Source organism: Dermochelys coriacea, chromosome 7 (assembly GCF_009764565.3).
Source record: "Dermochelys coriacea isolate rDerCor1 chromosome 7, rDerCor1.pri.v4, whole genome shotgun sequence".
Taxonomy (NCBI): Eukaryota; Metazoa; Chordata; order Testudines; family Dermochelyidae; genus Dermochelys; species Dermochelys coriacea.
In genome coordinates this window covers 12,886,371-12,904,944 of record NC_050074.1, presented here as the reverse complement: position 1 = coordinate 12,904,944, position 18,574 = coordinate 12,886,371, and the positions used below count along the sequence as shown (strand labels likewise).

The following is an 18,574-nucleotide window of genomic DNA, read 5'->3' as shown; positions in this document are numbered from 1 at the left end:
ATGCTTTTAAGTCTGAAGATTCCCCCAGTTCAGTTCCAAATGGGGGCCATCACATCTGTATCAGTGAGGATAAAAAAAAATTGTGATTAATGCCTCATTCAAAAAAGCAATCTTAGAGTTCTTTCTGTAAGCGATTTTCTTTTAACTAAATCAACTGGTGAAAGAATAGGGTTTTAATCACCACAGAACATCAAGAAATCTACTCCAGCACCTGAAATAACTAGACCCAGAGTCAATGCCACATCAGTGGATACAGGATCGGGTCCATAGAAAGCATATTGCAAGTGAAACTGAACACATGCAGAGAAATCTCCCTTTTTACTTACTTTCACTATCTACCAGATGACATGATGTTCGGTGTTAATACTGTGACCGTGAAAAGCCATATGTCCCTAACCCCGCACTCACTACCAGGGAATAGGAGATGGGTATTGTTTACTACCATAAACAATCTCATTTAGACTCCCAGTAGTAAGTGTTCACAGGGTCAGGGCTTAAATTAACAAACTATCAGAAAAATGAAATATGACAAAAATTGCAGGCCATGTAAAAGAGCTACTTTGCAAACATTAATAACTCATCTACTTAGAACAGGTCATTCAGTGGAATCTGTAAACAAAACCTAATTGAGGGTTAGTTTCTTTGTATAATGTCCATAAGAGTTTCCTCTTTGAGCCAATTTTTGATGTTAGGATGATGATAATGATAGCTTTTATAGCACCTATTGGGGCTAGGCACAGACTAAGTTCATTTCAAGAGGGAGTCAGAGTAGAGAGGCTGGAGGAACAGTAACATCTATAAAATCATTCAGTTCAGCAGTTGCTAGTGCACAGCATGATGGATTAAAGAAGGATTTTGGTTGTTTGTCCATCTGAATAAGTAATAAAGTAAACAGTTGTCTCAGTTGGCTAATCTCTTGCAGGCTTTTGTGTAGACCATTCAAGCTGGTCATCTATTTTTCTGTTAGGAAAACAACTTGAAGGTTTCAGACATGGGATGAAAACTGCCCAACTTTACATAATAAAATTAATCTGCAAAATCTGAAAGATGTACAATTTGTAGACACTTCTGACCCTTATTTGACAGTAGTCCTCACCCCTGCTGCTAATGACTAATGCATTGGGCATTTGTTATTTGTATCAGGGAATCCTGGCTCCCTATGCTAGCTGGCTACACTGGTGTTTACTCCCTTATTGATTTCAATCCCTAAATCCTAAAAAGATTTTTTTGCTTCTCTTGCTTAACTGGCTTGTCTACTGAAGGAAATCTTGGCTTTTCATCACTGCAGCTGGGGAACATATCATCCTCCCAATGTCTTTTATACATTGATTCTCTAAGCAACAGAAGGGAGAAAAAATTATGATATAGTGTTAGGGGGGATTGGAGGGACTATTGTCCGATAGTCTAGATATTATAGCAGGGATTTCTACAATCTTACAGTAGCCAGAAGCATGTTTGTATTAACTCCACCAGCTTTGACCCAGCACTAGTGTTGTCATTTTTGCATTAGTGTTCATTGGAGGAACATGATTACTAAAGAGCACTGTGGTGCAAGGGATTGGCAGGTACAGGTAGATTGTTGGTATCACAGCTGATGCTGATATTACAAAAGAGTATGAAATATGCTTATGTGGGAAACTGGGGAAAACATCATAACAGACCCTTAGGGGCTTCAAATCTATGAACAGATGTTTGTGGCACAAATGCTGATTGCTTGTATCAAGGCAGTCATTTAAGAAGAAAGACACAGTACAGACATTGGAAAGAACATTTTTATCAGTGGTGGACCTCACTTTGAGAAGTGGCCTCCAGCTATGACAGGAACAAAACTGGATCCTCAGTTATTTGAAAGATCAAAGTTGCACTTGCAAAATTAGAGACCTGTTTGGGATCCCTTTAAAAATCGGGGACTCCCGTGTCTCACAATTGTAAGAGTAGTTTCTATAAAAAGCAATAATATTGAGTGGAATATTGGTGTGGCTGCAAACTGTACGAATTAGAAGCAGTACAAATAGATCCAGTTTGAAAGGGATGATTGTGAAGGTCATTTCATGAGAAAGTACTCTGTTTCTTGCATGATGCAGAAAGGATAGGTGTGTTGGTATCATGGACAAAAATGTGCTCATGATATGGAATGTAAAATATACTAAGGTGTCTACTGCACATGCAGGGCTGTGATATTACTTGGAAAACACTGCAACTCTAGTGTTGACACATTCCTCAATGTTCAGTGGGGATCCTTAAAGATAGTGCCACCTGCTTTCCTCAGTGTGGCTGGCCCATTCTGTGTCAAGAAGCCATAGTCATCCTCTTTCTTGCTGCCTTTGGATACCCTGCACCCCAGGCGTGCACTGAAGGGGCATACATACTACTTTTTGCAATTTCCTGCATTCTTTTTGGCATACAAAAGCTGAATAGTCTGTATACTCTGTTTTAATTCTAAAATGCCCACAAACTGCATATGTGCATCTACCTGTAGAGTATTTTACTCCCTGTAGTTTGAGATGAATGGGTTAGGCCCCAGTCCAGCAAAGTACATAAGCACATACTTAATTTGAAGCATGTAGATAGTCCTTCTGAAGTCAATGGGGCTATTAAACTTAACATTAACATTAAACTTAACATTAAACATGTTTTGATGGATTGGAGCCATGATTAGGTGCACAACTTAATCAAGCAATTGTACATTTTGGTATATGCAAGCATAACTGACCTTTTTGAAAATGAAGCCCTTGATAGCTAAAATTCATAGTAAGGAAACTGACACATAATACTTCTGTTTCTTTTAGTATTCCAACATGCTGATCACTAGTGAGTGACATTTAAGCATTTTTAATTGCGAGCTGGTCAAATAATACTTGTTATCCATTTATATTGCAATGCAAGAATCATCTACATCATATATTTTTACAAAAATGTTTCTGTTACTTACTGTCCTCTCCTGAATATCCAGTGGTAACATTTGGTTCAGGACCAGATCCAAAATTGTTTACAGCTTGGACTTTGATATCATAAGGCACAAAGGTAGGAGTATTCCTCAATGTCAAGGAATGTTTTTTTACAGTTTCCTCATTCCAGTCCGTCTCTACTCCCTGCTGTCGCCAGCTGACTTTGTACTCCAGTCCCGGTCCATTTTGCTCCATGGGTTTCAATGGCTACAAAAGAAGTTAAAGGGATACTGAGCTGCCTTTGTTGCTATAATCATAAAATGGCAGATTAAGTGGAGAATAATTTTGAAGCAGTACACTGTAATATTTTGCAAGAAAAAAATAACCTTCCCCATCATGTTATTTTTAAGATGGCTATAAGAAAAGTGTTATGATTTTTAGAATAGCATGCAGGAATAACAGCTGGATTTAAAACAGGTTAATTATTAAAGCATATCTTTCTACATATAGAATACACTAACTGGTTTTGCTACAATTTTTCTTAGTTTTATGGTAATATAAATATATGTAATCTTCATTAAAAGTAAAAGACAAATTATCCAAATTTTTATATGGCACAGCAAGGTGGGTCATTAAAATTTAGATTATCTGGTAAGATCTTAAATATGCACCAACCTCCCCGACTCTCACTCCTCCCCCCCCAACACACACACACACACACACACACACACACTCACTCACTCACTCACTCACTCACTCACTCCACCCAACTAGATTTAGACACTTAATGGGTAATAAATAGTTGTACTCCAATTTTTTTTTTTTTTTACTGCTTAGTTGAGGAAACTCTTTGTGATATAAGGCAAGAATGAATCTATGAAATGGTGTCAGCTGGGGCTGGTTGGAAAATGGTATGGCTTTTCTGTAGAAATTTTAGAAAGAAACGGTTTGTTTTGTTTTTCATAAAATCTTTTCAATTTTATAGCTTTTTTTTCAGTTGACAGTTTTTTAGATGAAAAATCAGAAAATTTAGGAAGAGATGAAAAGTTTCACAGAATGTTTTCATTTACAAAAAACAAGCTATTTTTCATCAAAAAACTGAGGTGTTAGCCCTTTTTGATAGAATAATTCAGTCACCAGGCCCTATAGGGTCTGATCTAGCAGCCTTTGAAGTCAATGAAAAGGCTGCCATTTACTTCAGTTGTTGTGGGGGAGTGTACCTGAGGAGATGAATAAATGATGGGGCAGTGGTAGAGGCCTGATAATCAGATTGGTCATAGCTGTTCATTGTTAAGATTGCCAATAAGGCTACCAGTTGTGAGTCTTATGATGTGCATACCTGCAAACTGGATTTAATCACAACTTACTAGACCAATGGTGGGCAACCTGTGGCCCATTAGGGTAATCCACTGGCGGGCCGCCAGACCATTTGTTTGTATTTTCACAGCCTCACACGACTCCCAGTGGCTGTGATTCGCCGTTTGAGGCCAATCGGAGCTGCGGGAAGTGTTGGCCAGGCTTTCTGCAGCTCTCATTGGCCGGGAATGGTGAACCGCAGCCACTGACAGTTGTGAGAGGCCGTGCAAATGTAAACAAATGGTCTGGCGGCCCACGAGTGGATTACCCTGACGGGCTGCGTGCGGCCCATGGGCTGCAGGTTGCTCACCACTGCACTAGACTCATTTCTCATAGACCATCACCTAGCCATCACATGGTGACAAACCAATATGGGTTGCATTTGAATAGAGTTGGGAAAATAACATTGATGGTTTATTTTGGTTCACTGGCATTTCCAAAAAACTTTTTAAACAATGTTTGTGGTGGAACCAATAACAATTTTTGGTTGAAATTTTGGGCAAATCGGAAAGTCAAAACAGGTTGAACAAAAAATATTTAATTCAATTCAAATATTTCAGTTTTGACTATTTTAAAATGTTTTTGAAAGGAAAATTCATTTTGACCTAAAAAATCAAAATGTTCCCTTTTTAAAAACTAGAAATCAAAACATTAACTTTTTTTTCAGAATTTTTTTAGGTTATCCTTTCGACCAAAACAATTTGGCAAAATTAACAGGAATTCATTAAATGTTTCAATGTCGCCAAATTTGTATTTTTCATCAAAAAAAGTTTTGTGCAAAAAATTTTGCTCAGATCTAGACCTGAACAATGTGTTTTTATAAGTCAAACTACTTTTAGAATTTAATTGTAATGTATATAAGCAAAAAATAAAATGTTAATAATTCAAACAACATTTTTCCATACACAAGAAGCATTCAAAAATACACTATAGCTCCAATCCAACAAATCACATATACTCTATATTTAAAGTATTTGCTGGATAACATCTTAAATTGACTTAATTTGAATTACTGTTTAATTAACTGCATTAATAATGCAATTAATTGAATTATCATTTATTAACAATTTTGCATAACATTTAGGAGTACATGACTGATGAAAATGATCATCATTATTTAAACTCTGACTTCTTCATTGCATTGCCAAAGCATTACACAGGGATTTAATTTTGTAAATCCCCTTGACTAAAACCTGAACGGTACTTTGAAAATTGATCGTTTACGAATGCACTAAAAGGAAAATAAGAAAATAAAATTTAATGCTGGAAAATAAATTCCAGTTTAGGGTTAAGTTTCAGCCCCACTTGACTATTATTTTGATCTTGCTTAATGCAGCAAAGCCTTGGCTGAAAATCCTGTTGCTAATGCTCATCTGATCTGTTAATCCAAACTAGGCAGATTAACATCATTTTGCAAAATCAGTGTGTGTACATATCCGGCCCTTGTCTGCTGGAAATAAAGCATTCAGTATGCATCAGGCATAGAATATCTGCTGCAAAGCCTACAAGAAGCAAACTAAAAAAAAAAAATTTGTTCCCCAAATAGTCTAAATGAACCCAGAATCACTGTCTGTTCTTATTTATCTAAACCTATCCAATCTCACTCCATTCTCCTTTAATTGTTGTGTTACAACTGAATTGTAGATTGTAAGATTTTTGGGCAGAGAATATGTCTAGCTAGCAGTACAAATAATTAACAACAACATATGCTGTCTGTGTTGGTAGCTGCCTCTGTGTAACTGCTTATAAAAATAAAATTGTTCTCACTGACTATGGAATAATTTGCAGAATGAAGTTTCACAATAAAGTAATGGTCAATAGACTTAGAGGGTCACATTCACTTCTGGGCTACACCCTACCTAAAATGAAAATTCAGGTTGAGGAAATTTTTATGGTTCTTTTCTGCTAGAACCAGGGTGGGAAATAATCTTTTCAAATCCAATGCAAAATATGTTTTATTCCAGTTACACAAAATACATTCCTTCTCAATTATTAAAACTTGTTTGGAATTGAAGAGAAAATATATCCCTCTGAACAGATGGCACCTAAATTACAGACAAATAGTCTGGAAATCTGAAGGCTGTAATTCTGTCCTCAACACTTCTACAGATTCCTTTGACACTTGTGCTAATGACCTTCTCCAGCTCTTGCTATATGTGCTATATATGGGATTTCTTCTCCCACTACACACTTGTGTATTTCAGGCCTTCTTACATTTTTCCTTAGCATTTGTCACACAGGTGTCAAAAATATATTTTTGAATGGGAGAGGAAGGAAAGAAATCCTTTCCCCATTGAAGTGAATGGGGGCTTTGCCTTTGACTTCAGTGGTCCTTGGATTTCACCCATGGAGTCTACTAATGGTGGCTACAACAGATAGCAGGAAGAAACCCATATTGAAAATGTGAGTACTGTCTTAACATGATCCTGATAACTTCAGTAATGCTTCAGGATCTTCAGCTTGAAAGAAGAAACCATTTCACATACAGTTTCACTGATAGGAAGTTTTAAATTACCTCCCATTTCATAACCATTTCATTTGGTTCAGAAGCTTCAACTCGGATGTTTTCTGGGTTCTTGTCTGGAGCTATAACAGTAGAATGAATAAAATTAGTTTACGTCATCCGTACTTTATTAATCCTGTCTTTTTTCCTCTCTTCCCCTATGCCCTACATCTTCACAAAACAACCAGGTAGATGTGAAAAGCACCAGGCTAATTTCCTTATTTGAAATGATTTGGCTTTGTTGCAACTAACCAACATGTAAATAAAGAACCCATTATTAAACATAATTACTTGACACAACAGAGGGTTAATGAACAAATCTGTAGTTTATATGGTTTGATCTTGAGCAGCCTTCTTGGTTAGTTTTAGTCGATATCTCTAAGATGATTTTTTGGATTTCAGAGTACCAGATGTAGGGGGATTATGCTGAAGAGACATTTCCCCTGTTGGGAATGGAAAAACAGAAGGTGTATCATTAGTGTGTGACACAGAGCTGAAAAGCTGTTGAAGAAGCTGAGACAATATATGTAAAAAACAAACAAACAAAAAAACCAAAAAACCCTAAAGCAAAAATAAAGCTGGGGCAATGCAAATTACTATGCAATGCTGAACAGCTGGCCTCCGCAAGTACTTTCAGGAACAGGACAGGCCAGTCCTTGCTTACAGACAGCCCCCCAACCTGAAGCAAATACTCACCAGCAACCACATACCACACAACAGAACCACTAACCCAGGAACCTATCCCTGCAACAAAGCCCGTTGCCAACTCTGTCCACATAGCTATTCAGGGGACACCATCATAGGGCCTAATCACATCAGCCACACTATCAGAGGCTCATTCACCTGCGCATCTACCAATGTGATATATGCCATCATGTGCCAGCAATGCCCCTCTGCCATGTACATTGGTCAAACTGGACAGTCTCTACGTAAAAGAATAAATGGACACAAGTCAGACATCAAGAATTATAACATTCAAAAACCAGTCGGAGAACACTTCAGTCTCTCCGATCACTCGATTACAGACCTGAGAGTGGCTATCCTTCAACAAAAAAACTTCAAAAACAGACTCCAACGAGAGACTGCTGAATTGGAATTAATTTGCAAACTGGATACAATTAACTTAGGCTTGAATAGAGACTGGGAGTGGATGGGTCATTACACAAAGTAAAACTATTTCCCCATGTTATTTCCCCCCCACACTCCACCCCCCACTGTTCCTCAGACGTTCTTGTTAACTGCTGGAAATGGCCCTCCTTGATTATCATCACAAAAGGTTTTCCTCCTCCCCCCCCTTTCTGCTGATAATAGCTCATCTTAAGTGATCACTCTCCTTACAGTGTATATGATAAAACCCATTGTTTCATGTTCTCTGTGTGTATATAAATCTCCCCACTGTATTTTCCACTGAATGCATCCGATGAAGTGAGCTGTAGCTCCCGAAAGCTTATGCTCAAATAAATTTGTTAGTCTCTAAGGTGCCACAAGTACTCCTTTTCTTTTTGTGAATACAGACTAACACGGCTGCTACTCTGAAACCTTTAGGAACCAGTCATTCTGTGCTACAATGAGAAATGTGTTATGAATGGAGATTTGTGACAAGTTCAGAGGTGCTGGGAGACTCACCATAAATCTTGAGAAAGATCCATTCTAGCAACTGATTTGTATGTAAAAGGGCTATATTGGGGCTTTAAGCAACAGAACCAACTGGAGCCCCTGGACCATTGTACCTAACTTAGTATGCTGTCCTCCAGAGCTTCAGAGCGTGCAGGAGAGCATTGCTGCTGTGCCAACCTTGGCAAATGTGTGGCATATGCTCCCCTTTGCAGGGTACCAGCTCTTCTGGCTGTTGTGGGTCAAGCTCTAGCCTCTCCTTTCAGAGACTATTGAGTATAACTACATCTTCATAGAGCCCCATTGGCTTCAGTGGGACGAATCATGGAATAAGGTGTTGTTCAGGTTTGCAAGAGTATAAAAATCTGGTCCCAGATGATTTAAACTGGGCTGAAAGCAACCCTGCTGGATTTCAAACTCTCATGGAACAAATAGGATTAAACGTTATTCTAGAAAATATATAGCTAGGAAATGAGATGACAGTATGTACCAGTGGGAGGTGTTTCATAGCGTGCTGATGAAGCGCTAGCCTTGCTTCTTCCAACACCATTAACGGATATAACACGGAACTGGTAATTCATATAAGGAGCCAACGATAAAACAACGGCTGTGTTGTTCCCTGGGATTCTTGTGAGTTCCTGCCACTTCCCAGGCTCCCAACGATTCACTTCAAATTCTACAATGGACTCTGGACGGGGAAAAATAAAAATGAGAGAGAGAATACCAAAAGCATAACTCTGCACTAAAGCCCATATAAATACAATGGCAAGCACAGAAGAAAACAACTTTACAACAAAGGTGTTTAAAAAATAAAAACAATTAAGTATGTCTATGAACCTTGTCTGTTTATTCTAGTGGTAATGACACACTGTAACTCTAAAAAATAAATGTAAGACTATGGTACTAGAATCCTTCATACCATAAATGGGACTGTTGTGACTGCCTCCTGCTTTCCAGGATAATCTAACACTTCTGTTCTGTTTTTCTGAGAGAAGAAGCTCTTCTGGTGGGTCAGGAACATCTAAGAAATAAAGAAGAAATAGCAGAAAGGTGGTGAGTTGAATGTATTTAGGGTAAAATTTCAACAGTGCTGTGCATTGGCCCTAACTGCTCCAACTGAAGGCTATGGAAAAACTCCCACTGACTTCAATGGTGACTTGGTTAGGCCAGCAACAATCACTTTTAAAAATCCCACCCTTATTATACAAACACAAAGTGAATCCTCTGATTTTATGAATGGCTATATTCATTTTTCAGGGAAATCTCATGTCCTCTTATTGTAATAACTAATGCAATCGATTTATTTTTTCTTCATCAATATAAAGTCTATATAACAATTAATATATCTCAGTTCTCTTTTTAATAGAAAGCTGCATTTGCTTCACTTGGATTTACTGTGGTCCAAACCACAGTGATGGGGAAAGAAGAGTGAACTTCCCCAGATATTAAACCTACGCCCCTATAATGTTAGTGAGAGGAGAAAATGCATTATCCCTGGTGGATCCCAGTTTAACCCTATACTATGTGAGTGGAGAAGAAAGTTCATGACCCAGCTTCTCAGTTCATCATCTGTCTAAAGGCTAGGACAAAAGCCAATTGGATGCTCAGATGCCATGATGGTGAGTATGATATAACAACCTGGCTAGATCTCTCATCTCGGTGCCACGAAGGTGACTTTTAATCTCTCAGCAGGGTCATTCCAACCCCAGCTACTACTCCATCATATGCACTGTCTGTGTCAGAGCCAATTTTCAGAGCTACATATGAGGTCTGACAATACAGGACTTTAGAATCTGACTTGTAAAGCTTGAATACGGCATATACAGAGATGGATTAACCAGCAGGAGAGCAAGAAAACAGCATGGGTGGACAGACATGTTTGCAGAATGACCTTGAGTTTCTCAAAAGTTTATAAGAGGCACTAGAGACGATCTATGGTTTGGGATAACATATGTTTGTGAAAATCCTACAGATGCATCTGATGAAGTGAGCTGTAGCTCATGAAAGCTTATGCTCAAATAAATTTGTTAGTCTCTAAGGTGCCACAAGTACTCCTTTTCTTTTTGCGAATACAGACTAAGATGGCTGCTACTCTGAAATATATCCTACAGTGAATGCCTTTAATACAGGCACATTCAGACTGACAGATGTTTATCTTCATCAGATATTGAGACTTGTTTTGTCAATTTTGCCATCCGTTTTATGAAATTGATATGGTCTGAGGAAAAAACAGTTTCTCATAACAATAGTATTTTGGAGCAGTATGTTTGTTGAAATAACATCTAAATACAAAAAAAAACCATGAAAGAAATAAAAAAATCATGTTAAAAATAAAATTATTTTCATTATGAACATGTTCTTCAAACCTCAAAGTGGAAATGGTTCCATCTCCTGGAGTCACTTTAATCTAAGGCAATGTGACATAGTAATTAAACAGATTAAGGAGTAGGTCTTTGAGGCCTTGAGGAAGTCTTCATCCTCTTTGTGCCTCAATCAAGTCACCTGTATTATTGGATAAAACTAGGACTGACATTTAGTTTAGCATGCAAACTAAATTAAAGGTAAACGCACAGGATTTTTTAAAAAGTGAGCTTGTGCCTTCTTACCGTGTTTATGATGTGTAAAGAATGTTCGAAAGATTCTTCGCCTCACCCTACCTCTTCTCTCTTCCTCAATTGTATTACACCTTTGAAATATCAGAAATACCCAGTATGGTCTCCCTAAGTTTTGCTAGTGGCCCTCTTGAGGTCTCAGAGTATGTCTGTTGTTAGTTCTTAGATCTTATTTGGAGAGACAGCGGTCCTCTATTTTAACAGAGATGTCTCCAATATGTCCTTTAGTCACTGATGGGTGTTAACAAAGCCAAACAGTTTTAAACAGTCCAACGAAAAATTCCTTCATGCTCAAATTGTGGTGTCTTGCTTTTATCAAAATTAGTTCTCTAGTCACCACCATAGAGTTTTCAAGGACAGAAAAGGCTTGAATTTTTAGTTTGAAAAACACAGATTTTTTTAAACCCCCATCTGGCTTATACATTATGTGACAAAGCTCTGTCCTTGCCTCCGTGGGTCCCATGTTTCCTGGTGGATTTCGCTAGCCTCAGAGGCTCACTGTGACCCTCCACGTAACCCTTCTTTCTCTAGAGACGAGGGTCACAGTCTACTGAGCCATTTTCATCATAAACCAGCGAGGGAGGTGAGGAGAAGTTATCCTTCCTTGCACAGTCCCTGTTGTCTCCCAGTCTCAGTGATTAATCAGGGGGCAAAGGCGGGGGGGGGGGGGAAGCCCAGGCCCACCCTCTACTCCGGGCTCCAGCCCAGGGACCCTAATTGTATCAGCTATGGTAGCTGACCTTTTAGAAACATGATGTGCAATTCCCTGGGCTACTTCCCGCACAGCAGCCCTCACTTCCTCAAGCTCCAATTCACCCTTACCTCAGGGCCTCCTTCCTTGTGCCTGATATGGTGTTTACTACTCAGCCTTTCCAACCGTGCAACTTCTTCCCACAGCTCCTGACATGCACTCCCACCTGACTGACTGGGAGGCTTTTAACTAGTTTCAGCCAGCCCCTGATTGGCTTCAGGTATCCCAATCAACCTAGACTTCTCCCTGTCTTCTGGAAAGTTCTTAATTGGCCCCAGGTGTCTTAATTGACATGGAGCAGCTGCCATTTCACTTATCCTGGTACCAGGGATTTGTTTAGCCTGGAGCTAATATATCCATCTCCCACTACTCTTCCATAGCCATCTGACCTTGCCCCGTCACATATCCCCCCACCTCCCCCCCGCTCAACACCATAGAGTTGGGCAACTTGGGACGCCAGGCAGTACGCTCGTGACAGACCATCAGCGTTGCCATGGTGGCATCCAGCCTTGTGCCGTATGCGGAACTGGAATGGTTGGAGGGATAAGAACCACCTGGTGACTCTTGCATTCTTTTCCTTATTCCGCTGCATCCACTGGAGGGGTGCATGGTCCGTTACAAGAGAAAATCGCCAGCCTAAGAGGTAATAATGCAGTGTCTCCATAGCCCATTTGACAGCAAGGCATTCTCTTTCGACTACTGCATATTTCTGTTCTCTTGGGAGAAGCTTTCTGCTTAGGGTAGAGGATTAGGTGTTCCTTGTCTCCCACCATTTGCGACAGAACTGCCCCCAACCCCACCTCGGAAGCATCTGTTTGTAAAACAAATTTCCTGTTAAAGTCCGGGGCTATGAGTACAGGGTCATTACAGAGGGCTGTCCGAAGGTCTGTAAATGCCCCCTCTGCTGCGTCGGTCCACTTTACTATGTCTGGACCTTGGGCCTTCACCAGGTCCGTTAGGGGACTTGCCCTAGTGGCGAAGTGGGGAATAAACCGTCGGTAGTAGCCTACCACGCCTAGGAACGCACGGACCTGCTTCTGTCGGGTCGGCCGGGGCCAGTTTTGAATTGTCTCTAGCTTATTCATTTGGGGCTTCACTATGCCCCTTCCCACAATATATCCCAGGTACCTAGCCTCTGCTAGCCTGGCGCATTTAGCGGGATTAGCAGTGAGGCCAGCCCGCCTTAAGGTGCGCAGTACTGCCTCAACTTTCTCCAAGTGGGTTCCCCAGTCTGGCGTATGGATGATGACATCATCTAGGTATGCAGCTGCATAACTAGTATGGGGGCACAGCAACTTATCCATGAGGTGCTGGAATGTGGCTGGGGCCCCATCTAGCCCAAAAGGGAGGACGGTGTACTGGAATAGCCCATCCGGGGTGGAGAATGCTATCTTTTCTTTAGCTTCTTTGGTCAGAGGAATCTGCCAGTACCCTTTTGTCAGACCCAGTGTAGTCAAGAATCGGGCACTACCCAGTCGATCAACCAGTTCATCAATGCGTAGTGTGGGGTATGCATCAAACTGGGATATTTCATTCAGTTGGCGAAAGTCATTACAGAATCTCACGGTACCGTCAGGTTTAGGCACTTGAACAATTGGACTGGACCACTGACTGTAAGAATCTTCAATAACCCCTAATTCTAACATTTTCTTTACTTCGGCCTTGATTTCCTCTCTTTTGGCTACTGGGATTTGGTAGGGTCTCAATGTTACCTTGACTCCGGGGATCATGCAGATATGGTGATAGGTTTCAGTTGTCCGCCCTGGTTTTGCGATTAATCACGTCGGCTGCCTCGATCTTTTGGATTGGCGTCAAGTTGGATGATATCCTCACTTGCTCATGTAAGTTATGCTCCTGGGGAAGGGTCTCCTGCATGACTAAGCATGTCTCTTGATCATGCCAAGGTTTTAGAAGATTGATGTGGTAAATTTGCTCTGATTTCTGGCGGCCTGGCTGCCATACCTTATAGTTCACCTCTCCCACGGCTTTGATTATTTTGTAGGGTCTCTGCCACTGGGTCAACAGTTTACTTTCTGCTGTGGGCACCAGTACCATCACCCGATCCCCTGGTTGGAACCGTCGAAGCTTCACTTGGTAGTTATAATGGGTTCGTTGGGTCTCCTGTGCTCTCTCCAAGTGTTCCTGTACAATGGGTGTAACTCAGGCTATCCGATCTCTCATCTGCAGTACATGCTCAACTATGTTCCTTCCGGGATTTGGCTCCTCTTCCCCGACTTCTCTGGCTATATCCAATATGCCCCGAGGGTGGCGCCCATATAGTAGTTCGAATGGAGAAAAACCCGTGGAGGCTTGCAGAACCTCCCGGATGGCGAACATGATGTAAGGCAATAGGGTATCCCAATCTTTCCCATCCTGGCTCACCACTTACCTGATCATGGTCTTGAGGGTCCTATTGAACTTTTCCACAAGGCCATCTGTTTGCGAGTGGTATACAGAGGTCCGCAGGGCTTGTACATGGAGCAATGAACAGAGATCTTTCATCATCTTGGACATGAAAGGTGTCCCTTGATCAGTCAACATCTCCTTGGGTAGCCCAACCCAGGCAAAGATCCGTACTAGTTCCTTAGCTATTGTCTTGGAAGCTGTGTTGCACAGGAGAACAGCTTTCGGGTACTGGGTTGCATAGTCCAGTACAACAAGCACATGTTGGTGGCCCCAAGCTGTCTTCTCTAGGGGCCCTACCAGATCCATGGCTATCAGTTCAAAAGGAACCTCTATTATTGGAAGAGGTATCAAAGTAGCCCGCAAGTGTGGGTGAGGGCTATGTAACTGACACTCCGGACAAGAGGTGCAGTATCACCGGACATCTTCATGTACTCCTGGGTTTTCTCTACCCCTAGGTATCCTCCAAACAGGTGACTGTGGGAGAGACTCAATATGGCTTTTTGATGTTTTTGTGGCACCAGAAGTTGTATCTCTTGCTCCTGCATTTGCACCATGAGGTACAGGAGATCTTTCTTCACTATAAAGTAAGGTCCGGGACCCCGGACCTTCCCATCCACAGGTATCCCATCAATCTCGGCCACCTCTTTCCTGGCATTATCATATCTGGGGTCCTTCACCTGGTCCGCCCAAAAGTCTCTCTCCCGGGACTAACTGCCCAAGCTCCCAGGGGCCGGCTTCTGCTTCTTCCAACAGCTCGCCGCCGTCATGGCTGGGGGCAGCTTCTGGCTCACCTTCTGTGGTGGAAGTTTCTCTGTTGGCTGCTCATGTCCATCTGCCTACTAGGGAGGTCTTCTGGCGCTGGGTCAGGATCCGGGTTCCCAAGGCCTTTGCGGCCTTTCTCTCCTTTTTTGTTTTCCAGGTCTTTTGGGGGGCAGAGAACAAATCCTGAGAAATCTCAGCGAACATCGGGGGTTGACATTCCCCCGGTGACAAGTCGCTGTCCTCAGGGTCCCCACCTCCCTCCTGCCTCTCTGGGGGGAGTAAATTATCAAACCCTGGATAGTCCCTCCCAATGACTACAGGATATGGGAGTTTAGGAACTATGCCCACAGTCACCTCAATGGGGTTTCCCTGAACCTCTATCTCCACTGGGATGGTGGGGTAATGGCTCACGGCCCCATGCACGCATGTCATTGCTATGCGTTTGGCTTGTAGCAGCTGACTTTTTTTTTACCAGCTTATCCGATATGAGGGTGATAGCACTCCCAGAGTCCACAAGCGCTGTAGTCTCTGCTCCATTTATCCTCACTGGCCTGGTGTAATTATGCGGGGCTAATGCGACCCCCGCGAGGTGGATAAGGGAGCATGGGACCTGCCAATCCACCAAATTACATTGCAAAGGCTCCTCGGTGCTGGGACACTGTGCTGCTATGTGTCCCCACTCCCCACATACATAACATCTATAATTGCTTTTAATCACTCCCCTATCCCGGGGGTTAGGGGGTTTAGTCCCGGGGCTCCCCCCACTCAGGCCAATCCCTTCCTTCTGGGATCCCTGCTGGTTTTCGGCCGCTCCTTCTTCCACCTAGGACTCCCCGGGGGTTTGGCTGCCCAACCTTCCAGGGTTGAGGTCGGGTGCTTGCTTCGAAAGGGGCCTTCCTTGGGTAGTCAGGTCAGTCCCCTGCCTGTCATCTGTCTTTCTACCAGTGTTATCATCTCATCGTATGTGGACGGATCATTCTGGCCTACCCATTTGCGGAGATCTGGCAGCAGTCCCCGCATGTAATGGTCTTTGACCAGGGTTTCCAAAATCTCCTCCAGCCTGCACACCTCGGGCTGTAACCACTTCCCTGCAAGGTGTATGAGGTCGAATAGCTGGGACCTCGGGGGTTTGTTCTCCTGGTATTTCCACTCATGGAACCTCTGGGCCTTACCGCTGCCATTACCCCTGCTCGTGCTAGGATCTCTGCCTTCAGACGGGTATAGTCAGTGGCATCTGTGGTAGGCAAGTCAAAGTAGGCCTTCTGGGCCTCTCCACACAAAAAAGGGGTGAGGATGCTGGTCCACTGCTCCTGGGGCCACGCCTCTCGCTGTGCAGTCCTTTTGAATGAGAGGAGATATGCCTCTACGACATCTCTTGACGTCATCTTTGGCAGACAACCAGTGGCCCTCAGGGTTTGCGTCCCGTCGGACCCTGGGCCTGGGTGGTGAGGATCTTCAGCTGGTCCACCACCTCTCTCAAGAGAGCATGATCTTGGGTTGCCTGGCTCATCAATAATTAATTGGTTTCCTGCTGTAGCCGCATAGACTTCTGTTGTGCCATTGCCTGAACCCGGGTGGCCTCTTGTTGGGCTGCCATGGCTTGTACCAGAGCTCTTACCACCTCCTCCATTGTGGTACAAAGCAAACAAAAAAAATCAAAACAAAAAAAATATCCAAACCCCCAGTGCACTTTTTTTTTTTAAAAAAAAAACCTCTTTCTTTCGCCACACTGTGAACGAAATCCCACTTCTGACACCAGTTGTGACAAAGCTCTGGTCTTGCCTCCGTGGGTCCTGTGTTTCCTGGTGGATTTTGCTAGCCTCAGAGGCTCACTGTGACCTTCCACCTAACCCTTCTTTCTCTAGAGATAAGGGTCACAGTCTACTGAGCCATTTTCATCATAAGCCAGCGAGGGAGGTGAGGAGAAGTTATCCTTCCTTGCACAGTCCCTGTTGTCTCCCAGTCTCAGTGATTAATCAGGGGGCAAAGGCGGGGGGGGGGGGAAGCCCAGGCCCACCCTCTACTCCGGGCTCCAGCCCAGGGACCCTAATTGTATCAGCTATGGTAGCTGACCTTTTAGAAACATGATGTGCAATTCCCTGGGCTACTTCCCGCACAGCAGCCCTCACTTCCTCAAGCTCCAATTCACCCTTACCTCAGGGCCTCCTTCCTTGTGCCTGATATGGTGTGTACTACTCAGCCTCTCCAACCGCGCAACTTCCTCCCACAGCTCCTGACATGCACCCCCACCTGACTAACTGGGAGGCTTTTAACTAGTTTCAGCCTGCCCCTGACTGGCTTCAGATGTCTCAATCAACCTAGCCTTCTCCCTGCCTTCTGGAAAGTTCTTAATTAGCCCCAGGTGTCTTAATTGACCTGGAGCAGCTGCCATTTCACTTATCCTGGTACCAAGGATTTGTTTAGCCTGGAGCTAATATATCTATCTCCCACTACTCTTCCATATCTTTAGATCATATAAATCTTTCACCTTTTACTAAAGATTTCCGTGGAGAGGAACATTTATGAGTTTCTAGTACTCTTCCATAGCCATCTGGCCTTGCCCCGTCACAATTATAATAAAAACAAAAAAGGATCAAGACCATTCTTCCCCCCAAGCAGGTCAACTTTTAAAAGGGAATATAGCCCTTTATGGAATTTTCATAAGTAGTTCAACAAATAGTCAACAAACATCTTGAATTACACAGTAGTATAAATGTACAATAGTGTAAATAAAAGGCATGTCATGTTGTTAATTTACTTTTTATTGAAAACCAGCATTTATCAATGAAGCATGAAGTAAATACAAAACTCTCAAGGGTGAGTGATTTAAGTCCTGTTGCAGCCTCTGCCAAGAATATAAATGGATTGAATTAAAACAAAAACTTGCCCATAAAACAGGGGTGGGCAACTTTTTGTCCCAAGGGCCACATTGGGTTTGCAAAACTATATGGAGGGCCAGGTAGGGAAGGCTGTGTCTCCCCAAACAGCCTGGCCCCCACTCAGTATCTGCCCCCTCCCACTTCCCGCCCCCTGACTGCCCCCTCAGAACCCCTGACCCATCCAAACTCCCTGCTCCTTGTCCCCTGACCGCCCCCTCCCAGGACCCACGCCCCTAACCGCCCCCGGGGACCTCACCCCTTATCCAATCCCCACCATGCTCCCTATCCCCTGACTGCCTCCCGGAACCCTCTGCTTCCTGCTCTCTTACCATGCTGGAGCCAGCCGCGCTGCCCGGCAGGAGCGGTGGGCCAGAGCATTGGTGGCACAGCTCGCTGAGGCTGCGGGGGAGGGGAACAGCAGGAGAGGAGCTGGGGGCTAGTCTCCCCGGCCGGGAGATCACAGGCCGGGCAGGACAGTTGCGCGGGCCAGATGTGGCTCGCGGGTTGTAGTTTGCCCACCTCTGCCTAAAATAACATTCCTGTTAATATCCAATTCCCTTGGATAGGTACTTAGGCTCTGATTCTGCAATGGATTGCATGTCAGTGCATCAGTTCACCCACCCTTGACTTCAATAGGGCTTCACGTGGGCAGAGCTGCAGGCAGTCCATAGCAGTGTCAAGAGAAAAGGAGGCTTGTCCAGTGGCTATGGTGCCAGCGTGGGACTTGGGAGAGCTGGGTTTCAAGTCTCAGTTCTGCCACTAGCTTCCTGTGTGTCGTTAGGTAAATCGCTTAGTCTCCCTGT

General features: G+C 43.1%; 1 protein-coding gene and 1 pseudogene across 11 annotated transcripts in view; one reads left to right on the top strand and one right to left on the bottom strand.

The window, feature by feature from the left end:
* The window catches only part of CHL1 (cell adhesion molecule L1 like), a 214,912-nt gene that overhangs the window by 28,731 nt on the left and 167,607 nt on the right, over positions 1-18,574 (bottom strand). For all 11 annotated transcript variants that reach the window (XR_005293999.2, XM_038410055.2, XM_043518858.1 and 8 more), the window contains 4 exons: positions 9,281-9,382; positions 8,852-9,049; positions 6,760-6,830; positions 2,933-3,155 (listed from right to left, as the gene is read on the bottom strand). Coding sequence is in view for 10 of the 11 variants with exons in the window: in XM_038410055.2 (XP_038265983.1) it covers positions 2,933-3,155; positions 6,760-6,830; positions 8,852-9,049; positions 9,281-9,382 (594 nt within the window). In the remaining variant the exon portion in view is untranslated. The remainder of the gene's footprint in view (positions 1-2,932; positions 3,156-6,759; positions 6,831-8,851; positions 9,050-9,280; positions 9,383-18,574) is intronic.
* On the top strand, positions 17,343-17,452 carry LOC119859582 (annotated as a pseudogene).